Source organism: Rattus norvegicus, chromosome 6 (genome assembly GCF_021556685.1).
Source record: "Rattus norvegicus strain SHRSP/BbbUtx chromosome 6, alternate assembly SHRSP_T2T, whole genome shotgun sequence".
Classification (NCBI taxonomy): Eukaryota; Metazoa; Chordata; class Mammalia; order Rodentia; family Muridae; genus Rattus; species Rattus norvegicus.
In genome coordinates this window covers 43,319,716-43,330,682 of record NC_141539.1, presented here as the reverse complement: position 1 = coordinate 43,330,682, position 10,967 = coordinate 43,319,716, and the positions used below count along the sequence as shown (strand labels likewise).

General features: G+C 39.2%; 1 protein-coding gene across 1 annotated transcript in view; it reads right to left on the bottom strand.

Annotated features, from left to right (window-relative positions):
• Positions 1-1,485: 1,485 nt before the first annotated feature.
• Positions 1,486-10,967, bottom strand: part of LOC134479342 (uncharacterized) — a 148,254-nt gene continuing 138,772 nt past the window's right edge. The window contains exons 5-6 of the mRNA XM_087554930.1: positions 2,457-2,603; positions 1,486-2,169 (exon numbers count right to left, since the gene is read on the bottom strand). Of these exons, the coding sequence (XP_087411056.1) occupies positions 2,163-2,169; positions 2,457-2,603 (154 nt within the window). The 3' untranslated portion in view covers positions 1,486-2,162. The remainder of the gene's footprint in view (positions 2,170-2,456; positions 2,604-10,967) is intronic.

Genomic DNA, 10,967 nt, shown 5'->3' with positions numbered 1-10,967 from the left:
CTTCATCCATCTTGTCTAATTGGGTGGCTGTGTATGTATGGGCCACATGTGGGGCAGGCTCTGAATGGGTGTTCCTTCTGTCTCTGTTTTAATCCTTGCCTCTCTATTCCCTGCCAAGGGTATTCTTGTTCCCCCTTTTTAAGAAGGAGTGAAGCATTCACATTTTGATCATCCATCTTGAGTTTCATGTGTTCTGTGCATCTAGGGCAGTTCAAGCACTTGGACTAATAGCCACTTATCAATGAGTGCATACCATGTGTGTTTTTCTGTGATTGGGTTACCTCACTCAGGATGATATTTTCCAGTTCCCTCCATTTGCCTATGAATTTCATAAAGTCATTGTTTTTGATAGCTAAGTAATATTCCATTGTGTAGATGTACCACATTTTCTGTATCCATTCCTCTGTTGAAGGGCATCTGGGTTCTTTCCAGCTTCTGGCTATTATAAATAAGGCTGCTATGAACACAGTGGAGCATGTGTCTTTGTTATATGCTGGGTCATCTTTTGGGTATATGCCCAAGAGAGGTATAGCTGGGTCCTCAGGTAGTTCAATGTCCAATTTTCTGAGGAACCTCCAGACTGATTTCCAGAATGGTTGTACCAGTCTGCAATCCCACCAACAATGGAGGAGTGTTCCTCTTTCTTCACATCCTTGCAGCATTTGCTGTCACCTGAGTTTTTTATCTTAGCCATTCTCACTGGTGTGAGGTGAAATCTCAGGGTTGTTTTGATTTGCATTTCCCTTATGACTAAAGATGTTGAACATTTCTTTAGGTGTTTCTCAGCCATTTGGCATTCCTCAGCTGTGAATTCTTTGTTTAGCTCTGAACCCCATTTTTAAATAGGGTTATTTAACTCCCTGCGGTCTAACTTCTTGAGTTCTTTGTATATTTTGGATATAAGCCCTCTATCAGTTGTAGGATTGGTAAAGATCTTTTCCCAATCTGTTGGTTGCCGTTTTGTCCTAACCACAGTGTCCTTTGCCTTACAGAAGCTTTGCAGTTTTATGAGATCCCATTTGTCGATTCTTGATCTTAGAGCATAAGCCATTGGTGTTTTGTTCAGGAAATTTTTTCCAGTGCCCATGTGTTCGAGATGCTGCCCTAGTTTTTCTTCTATTAGTTTGAGTGTATCTGATTTGATGTGGAGATCCTTGATCCACTTAGACTTAAGCTTTGTACAGGGTGATAAGCATGGATCGATCTGCATTCTTCTACATGTTGACCTCCAGTTGAAGCAACACCATTTGCTGAAAATGCTATCTTTTTTCCATTGGATGGTTTTGGCTCCTTTGCCAAAAATCAAGTGACCATAGGTGTCTGGGTCTTCAATTCTATTCCATTGGTCTATCTGTATGTCTCTGTACTAATACCATGTAGTTTTTAATCACTATTGCTCTGTAATACTGCTTGAGTTCAGGGATAATCTGTTGTTTTTAAAGGAGAAAGTATTTATCTGGAAAGACTAGTATACCATATTCATTCGGAATGCAAAGCTTTTATCTCCCTAAGGGAGTGGCACACCTTCGGCATGATGAGAACAGTGGCATGGAGAAGGAAAAATTTAGCCATCCTTCATAGAATGGGTAAGGGTTTATATTCTATGAATGAAATACACAATGTAGAAAGGAACATGAGACAGGATAAATGGGAAGAATCCCAAAGGTAAAAGTCCTTAGATGGCAAAGCTATGGCTTGAATTATTCTGAGAATTGCCATGACCAAATTTGCAATTAAAGAACTATCTGCCAACTTTGATTAGGGAGGTTTGGGACTGCATTTTAATCAAGGATGTATCACACACAGAGATCCTATAGAAGAAATATCACAAAGGAAATAAGGAACCAAACTGACTAGCATTCGGGGATTTTATAATCCTACCAGTCAAGTTAATCCCTCCTCCAGCAAAGCTATATACTTTTGGGGAGCGCCTATACCTTGTGGTGAAGCACATGAAGGTGACCTCAGAGGTCTCCTCTTTCAGACTGGAGGGTCAGTTGCTTCAGTGTGTCATCTTCCCACTAGACGTCTTAATGGAGAAGCTGTAGCAGTCTTTGCAACAGTCCTTAGTCATTACTGGAGGAGCTCACATTTAACTCAGGTCAGCAACAGCCATATCTGTAAGTCTATAGTTGGAAGTCTGGGCAGCATTCTCATTGTCTTCATGGGCTGCACATAAAATTCACACCAGGTTTTATGTTATTATTTGTAAAAGGGTCTTTAGAATTTCTTGTCACAGGAACACACACGGATCTGTGTAAATCCATTTTCACATTCCCTTACTTATGGCTTGACAGTATTTCAAAAGATGGGTAGAGATCCTCTGCGAACAGGACAAATTACAGCCCCCTGCCCCCTTAACTAACAGTGTAGAGCTATGGCTTCAGAAGTTCTCTGAGATTTCACTAATTTAGCAACTACTTGTGTTCACTCTATGTATTTGCTGAATGACTTACTCAATAAGCAAATCTGTTTGAGGTCCTCTTTGTGAATCAAGCTTGATTGGTTGTGTGGCTGTGCCCTCATGGGACTCAATCCCTCCAGCTCTCAGTTTAGACTCTTTAAAATGGGGGTAGCAAGAATTAGTGCAGCAAACACAGCACCTGGAAGACATGATTAGCCAGCAGTGTTCTTAAATCTGAAATGCTACACAGAAAGTCTCAATAAAGTAATTGCAAATTGGAATCATACAGTGTAAAATGTAAAAACATTTTCCAACCAGGCCAAAATTGTTTCAGTCTAGAAGAATGAACAACCTTTCATCCTTCTTATTTAGACCCAGAACACAGATGTCAGAGGTTGTACAGAGAGACAAAGATGAGGAACTTTGCAAATACTGATAAATTATACCCAACATAATAATATAAGCTAAGATGTATAATTAAATTAAAAATATATATGTAGAGTGTACAATATGTATATATTCACTTTCATGTGTGTGGGTATATGTACACACACTGGTATGTGTGTGCATGTGCACTAGCGTGTGTGTGTGTGTGTGTGTGTGTGTGTGTGAGAGAGAGAGAGAGACAGACAGACAGACAGACAGACAGACAGCAGACAGACACACAGAGATTGAAGTCAAGTTTACTACTTGATCACTCTCAACCTTTTATATTTAGGCAATTTCTCCCACTTGAATACATACTTCACCTAGCACTCTAAGACTGTTCCAGGGACCCATAACTTTACATCCTAAGCACTGGGATGGCACACGAACCATCACACTTATCTTGCATTTATCTGAGTACTAGGGATCCAAACCCTAGTCCTGATACTTCGCCAGTGAGCACTTTACCCACTGAACAATATCCTCAGCCTTAAGATATATAACTGCATTGTAAAATATTATCAGGAGAAGCTTCTCTGTACATAAAGCTTTCAGTATGTAATGTACCATCTTATATGCTCCTTTCATAATTATCTCAATTTTGTGAAATGAAAATATAATTACTTTATTACCCCTCCTCCTATTTCTTCTCCCTCTATTCCCACTTTATCCTATCTCAAATTCATGGAAACTTTTTTCCTAAATATATTATATATTGTATATATTATATATTATATAAAATATTATAATATTTTACATGTATATTACACATTGCTCAGTACACATTACAAATTATATATACATATAGAGCCCATAATATATACATTTATACATACATATATAGTGTATTTAATGTTATATATTGTTATATTAAATATAGAAATAATTAGGAATATTTATATATTCCTAAATATATAATTATAGTCTTCTTGGACTGTATAATGTTACATGTATATGTAGATTTCAGAGCTGATCACTACCACCTGATAACAAATTGGGGTGCACTTTAATAAAGCAGGATAATTCCTAACACATTCCAAATATTTACTTAAAGAAAGTGCAGCTTTCATTTCTCATCAAAAAGACTTCCTTTTGCAATAAACAGATCACTACAGGAAACCACAATAGATCAAAATACAAGTGATCATGCCTTGTGTATGCACCTTTAATCCCAGCACCTGGGTGTGAGGAGCACAGGAATCTCTAGGAGTTGAAGGCCAGTCTGACTGGCATAGCAAGTTCAAAGCCAACACGTTGTAAGCCCATCAAGGATACATAGCGAGACCCTGTCTTAAGAAAATAAAATGACAACAATGGAAAGTGGAATGCAGAGGACTTCATTTCTTTTTTAAAATAATTTTATTTATTTATATTCCTGTCATTCTCCACTTCCCAGTTCTCCCTCCCACAGTTCCTCATCCCATTCCTCCTCCTTGCCTCTGAAAGGGCACACCCTCCGCCAGGTTTCTCTCTCCCCTCAGGCCTCAAGCCTCTCAAGGATTGAGCATATCTAAGTCACAGTCAACATTTCTGACCTAGAAGAACTGTAGGGGTGAAAATGGAGAAGAGACTGAAGGAAAGAAGTCCAATGGCAGGCCTAACTTGGGATCCATCTCATTAGGGGTGGGCTGTGCACCAAAGTCTGACACTATTGCTAATAATATGATAAAATATGATGTGCTTACTGAGTGGAGACTGGCATGGCTGCCTCTGAGAGGCACTAGCAGCAGGACTGAGACAAGGACATCATTTCTAATCCTTACAACACAAAGTAAAGTCATCATCATTGGTTTGCCCATTATATAGATGAGAAACCAAAGCTGGGAAAGTCGTGTACTTACCCAATGTGGCACAACCCTCACGCTAACTATATTTGGTCCATTTGGAGCAGCACTGTCAAGGTCCAGACAATGATAGTCATGATCTGCAATGTGTAAGTGTAGCATGACTCAAGTGGGTGGAAATAAACTTGTAAATACTCGGGGGGGGGATAGAGTAGTGAGAAGGAAAGACCCAGAAGAATTCAACAATACAAAACCTGAAGTGAAATTCTTATAGCCTTCATTGATGCCTATGTTAGAAAAGTAATTATATATATATGTATATATATATATGATGCTATTGTAGAAGATTCTTCTTTGAATATTTTGAGTATATTTAGATATTTAGATAGTGAGAGAACACTGCGCAGTATTGATGAAAATTATAAGACCTAAGTATTTGCAAGTAACAAATCCTTTACTTTGCAGAGCATTCTGGTCAAACATCCAGAAAGGCAGAAAATGAAATTGTTCTACACACAAAGGAATATAGGATTGAGCTGTAGGTTTGAGGGGAAGTGAACAGCTTGAGAATGACTAGGTGTGATACTGGTAAGGAAGGAGCAGGTCATGAGGATGTGAGTGGTGAGAGACTACTAAGTCAGATATCTCAGACATAACACACTGAGGTTACAAGAGGCACACTGAGCAAAAGGAAACCTTAATGTTTATTAGAACTATTTATAATAAATTCTAGCTACTGAATTCTCCCTATAAATATATTTATATACTTAGTTTGACAGGATTCTTAATAAGCTCACTTTATATTGTTTGTGGAATTACAAATTAAAACACGAGCACTGGTCCAAAGCATATTAATGCCTGCTTTCAGACACACAAATGCCCTTAAGCAGAATAAACTAGGAGAGATTGCCTTCCACTCTTGGGTGAATAAGGAGAGAGCAAACATGGGACATGAACACTCAGCACAAGCAGGACCATGGCTTAATTTTTATCTACATCTTAAAAGATAAATGACTGCAGCTAAGATATATCCTCCATATTAATTATAATGAAAATGACCAAGTTTTATGTTAAGACTTCATAATCGCCAAATAGTTCCTCTGCTATAATCTGAAATTCCTAGGCTGAATTCTTTTCTAGAAATCATTTTATGCAAGTGCCTGAGACAGAGAGAGAGAGAGAGAGAGAGAGAGAGAGAGAGAGAGATTGAGAGAGAGAGAGAGAGAGAGAGAGAGAGAGAGAGAGAGAGAGAGAGAGAGGTCTTTGAAATCAGGCAGCTCTGGATGGGAAGCTGAGCTCCTCTGCTGACTCACCCTGAAACCTGGGGCAAGTTATCAAACTTTTCTAAATGTTATTTCCTTATTGGTGAAATGTGGTTAACAATGCTTCTCCTAAAAGGTTGTAGTGAGAGTTAAATGGCACATTGCAAACTGCTTACTTTAGAAGCAAACATTGAAAGCATGTGTCCTCAGGTAAACAAGGCAACAGAGACTGACCCAGACATATCCAGGCTCCCAATGGCAGCCTCCAGCACAGAGTATACCTGAAGCCAGTTGATGTGCCTAAGGGTCCAAAAGGGACATCATGTGTGAAACAGGTTTATCTATTCTACAATAGTCTTGTATTGTTTTGAATGCTTTCCTTGTTTGGCCAACCTAAGCTAAGGCAATAGGCTCCCTGACCTAGAAACACATCTTCTGTTCACAATGCAATCTATTGTTGTAATTGCTCAAAACACATTATTGAATTAAATAAGACTAAAACAATCACCTGTGAACAATAGCAGTTGATTGAGTCTAGAAGATCCGAGAAGTACATATACACAAATGTACGCACATGTGCACATGCACACACACATTATCAGCCTTACAGAAGACAAGAAATATGGAAATGTATTTTTTGGAAGAATTGCCATTCTTTGTAGAGGATATATTACAAGGCTTCAGGCGGATCAGACAGCCTGTGCCAATGGTAGCAGGACCAATATGAGAGTTTCATTAAGGAGCACACGGTCCCATCGGCACAACCACACATGTCATGGGGGATGTCATAGATCATGCAATCCAGGCATTTGCAATTTTCCACTGGGATTGCATTTGTCTTGAATTATTTAGCACCAGATTTCCTCACAGTGGGAATAGGCCAATAATGTGGCTTTTGAATGGGGGAGTAGGGGTCTGTCACATTGTAATTAATCCATCTCTAGGAGATCAATGGGTCTCTGATGAACTAGAGTCCATAAATTATTACAATTAATGTCTTTATGGCACCATGAAAGGTTCATGGCACAAGAATCCACATTTCCAGAAAGAACAGAGAGTGGGAAACACTCTGAAACAGATTGCCTCCTCTACAGTGGCAATTCTTTCAGGCTACATTAGGCCCAACAGGGTAGCCTCCAGGGAAAAGGAGACGGCATCTAAAGTAGGCAAAAGTGAAGTGATTTTTTATCAGAAAGCATGTCCCAGCCCAGAAAGCATACATCAAAACAAAAAGAAAAAAAGAAAAAAGAAGGAAAGAAAGAAAGAAGGAAAGAAAGGAAAGAAACCCACATAAGAAATAATTAGAAATAATTATGATGTGAATGAGAGGCTCTACCACCCAGGACCTTTCACCTTTCAGAAACCCTTCACTGTCTGCCAGAAGAGCCCAACATCCTCAGGAATGGGAACGCAGGCTTCTCTGTGAGCTGCCTCCCGCTACCATCCCCAGGCTCATCTCTTAGCCCTAGCAGTGTATTGTACCCTGCATTCTAAACTATTTGCTCTTCACCAAAGAAGCCTTGCTTATTTTTCTTCCTGTCATCTCTGCCAGGAATTCTCTCTTCACTTCCTTTTGATCCTGGAAAAGTTGAATCCTTTCTATGGTTAGTCATTTATTCCTGCCTGCTATCTGTTTTATCTGAAGTAAACTCCTTCCTAAGATACCATTGCCTACTTTGCCACTCTGAACATCTTTGTGTCTTCTGACTAGGTTATGAGTTTTTTTTGAAACAAGGACTTTGTCTCATTTCTCCATTTTCTTGGAGCCTGAGAAACATGCTTCAAAAAGTCTAGTTTTGGCAAACTCAAAGAATGTCACAAATCCTGCCATCTTCCACATAAGGAAGTATCAAGTAAAAAGGACATGAATTTTAAACACAGAGAAAGGTTGATCTTCTGTAAGGACTGGATAAGATCCTACTATTGACTTTTATAGATATAGTCAACCTTGCCGGAACTTTCTTTTTTGTTTTCAAATTGTATCCTTAAGTCAAGACTCAGGTAACTGAGCAAGCATGTCCCATGTAATTTTCAACGTCAGTGGCAGTACAATGAATCTCACACTCTCAGTTCATGCTTTTTTCTTATACTTCTATACTGCCTTTACCACACTTTAACCACTTTTACTACTTACAAAAATCTCTGAGACTGATATCTCCCAGTGGACTGGATTGTTCTTAGTCTTTTCTGGTTATTGCCACATATATTTGTCTATAACAATACTCATTTTTGATAAGCGTGGATTGGTGAGCTACTCACAACTTGGCAATTCTAGCTTGCCATCTCTTCTGTAGACAGGAGTAGACAATGGCTGGAGCCGAAACAGTGAGAGGATAGACCACCTGAAGACTCACTGAGCATCAGGCATAGCCTTCTACCTGCCTTGCCCCACCATAAGTTAGTTTAGTTTGCTACCCTTAGAGGATGAATAGCAAGGACTTATATGGAAGACAGGAGTCTTAGATTCCACAAATGACAACTCAGGTTCACAAATCAAATGCCCCAAGAGAGACAGAAACTGTTTTCTAATTGGAGACCTGGTCTCAGAAGACTGTAATTCTGCTTCATCATTTTTGGTCAACAGCAGAAGACCAAGGTCAAGTGGGGGAGGTGAAGATTTTGTCATTTGAAAAGAGGGGAGAACATTCTGGAAGTGAATGTGAAACCAGAAATACTTGTATGGTCACTTCTGAAGTATGGATTATTTCTCATATACTTTACCAACTTTATTCCCTAATATTATCCTTGTCCTGTATTCCTAATTTAACATCAATAAAGTTTTAATAGGTAAACCAGTGATTTTGAGGTTTCAATAACAATTGCTGCAAACTAAGCATTTGAACCAAAATATTACCCTCATGTGATTCTCAACTCCTAGACAGACATTTGTCTGCAAGAAAGAACAAGGCAGAAGATACATTATTATTGGCTCCAGTGATTAGGAATTATCAAAAGTATAAAATTATTCCTAAACTGAACTCAAACTAGTCAAATGTCAATTTCAATGATTTTGTAAATTTTCAGCACTTAAAACAAAATATCAAGTTATTTCTCCTCTGGCTTTCCTAAAGGCAGGGTACTCAAGTTGTAATCCAGTTATTAACCACTCTCGCAGTCTGTCCTCCCATAGTTCTGCACCCCTTTCCTCCTCTCCCCTGTCTCCCCCCCCCAACCTTGCCACCCCACTCCCTAGGGCCTCAAGTCTCTCCAGAATTAGACACATCTTCTCTTAATGAGGCCTAACCAGGCATTCCTCTGCTGTATATACCTTGGTGGCCTCAGACCAGCTACTATATGCTGACTGGTTGGTGTCTCAGAAGAGATCTCAGGGGTCCAGGTTATTTGGGACTGCTGGTCTTCCTATAGGTTCACCCTCCTCCTCAGCTTCTTCCAGACTTTCCCTAATTCAACTCTAGGTGTCCGTTCGTTGGATGTAAGTATTTGTGTCTGTCTCAGACAGCTGCTTGTTTGCCCTTTCAGAGAAGGAGACAGAAGGAGAGAGGGACCTTGGTGGAAGAGGGGAGGGGGAGAGAAAAGAGGAACATAATCAGGTATTGTGAGGGAAAGAACAGGAGAGAGGGCCAGCAGAATAAATGAAAATGTACAACCTCAGGGGGTAGAATGTGGGGAGACCCTCTATAATGTACCAGAGACCTCGGAGGCAAGAGACTCTCAGAACTCAAAGGGAGGAACCTTAGATGAAATGTCCAACAGTGGGGAGAGGGAACTTGTAGAGTCTACTTGTAGTAGAAAGATAAGACATCAAGTAGATAGACGGGGTTGCCATCCCACAGTCAAATATTTGACCCAGAATTGTTCCTGTCTGAAAGAACTGCAGGGACAAAATGGAGAAGAGACTAAGAGAAAAGAGCCCCAGTGACTGGCCCAACTTGGGATCCATCTAAGGGGAGGCTCCAAGGATTGAAATTATTACTGATGCTGTGATGTGCTTACAGACAGGAACATCTAATACTTATTTAACTGAAATCACTGTTCAAAAATCTCACCTAACTGTACTCTTCTTCTCTAGTTCTAGTCTCTACTAGCTTATACTTTAATTCAAATGAAGTGAAATGAATTTGTCTCCTCTAAACACACCAAGCCCATGTCAAATTCTCTCCCGATTCACTACCTGGCACTTTCTTCTATAGTAACAGAAATTTTATCAATTTAAGTAAGATATTAAATTTTAGATAAATTAAATGTTTACTATTTTCTTTTATAGATTCTCTTTTATAAACATGTGTTATAATGTAATGACAGATATTAAAATATATAGGGTGAGTAACATTGGAATAAATTGCTGGTCTCAAATGTCTGGTTCAAATACCTAAACTGCCCATAGAAAGTTGAGTTAAATACATTACTGCATCAGAACTGGTCAAATCAAAGTGAGTTAAATCATCTTTTTTTTTTTGAGAGATCTAAAGGGTATTTTCATAAACCCTCTAATTTTTAATTAAATGAAAAATAACACCTGGCTAGGCCTTAACATTACAATCTCTATGTGAATAAAAGTGTAATTGCTTTTCTTTTTTTTTTATTAACTTGAGTATTTCTTATATACATTTCGAGTGTTATTCCCTTTCCCGGTATCCGGGCAAACATCCCCCTCCCCCCTCCCCTTCCTTAGGGGTGTTCCCCTCCCGACCCTCCCCCCATTGCCGCCCTCCCCCCACCAGTCTAGTTCACTGGGGGTTCAGTCTTAGCAGGACCCAGGGCTTCTCGAGTTAAATCATCTTAAGAACTGTACTAAGGGCTACAGGGAATAAATGAATATGACAAAGAATGTATCTTCAATGAGATATGAGTCTTTTAAAGAAAGGGGTCTCTAACTTGCAATAATACCATTGAGTTTTTGGTAAGCAAAGTTCTAGGGACTCCAGAATAGTCTGCTAGTGGTTAAGAGAAATATAATCCCCTAATTATGAGATAGATTTACACACCTACCAGTAAAGAATATCTATATAAAATGCAAAGTCTAAATTCGCTTGCTTTAGGTTGAGTACCTAGAAAAGGACAATTATAAACTGCATGAAAATTTCCATCAATTCTGTGCAGCTTACTGCTGGTCTGTCGTCCCCTCCAGTA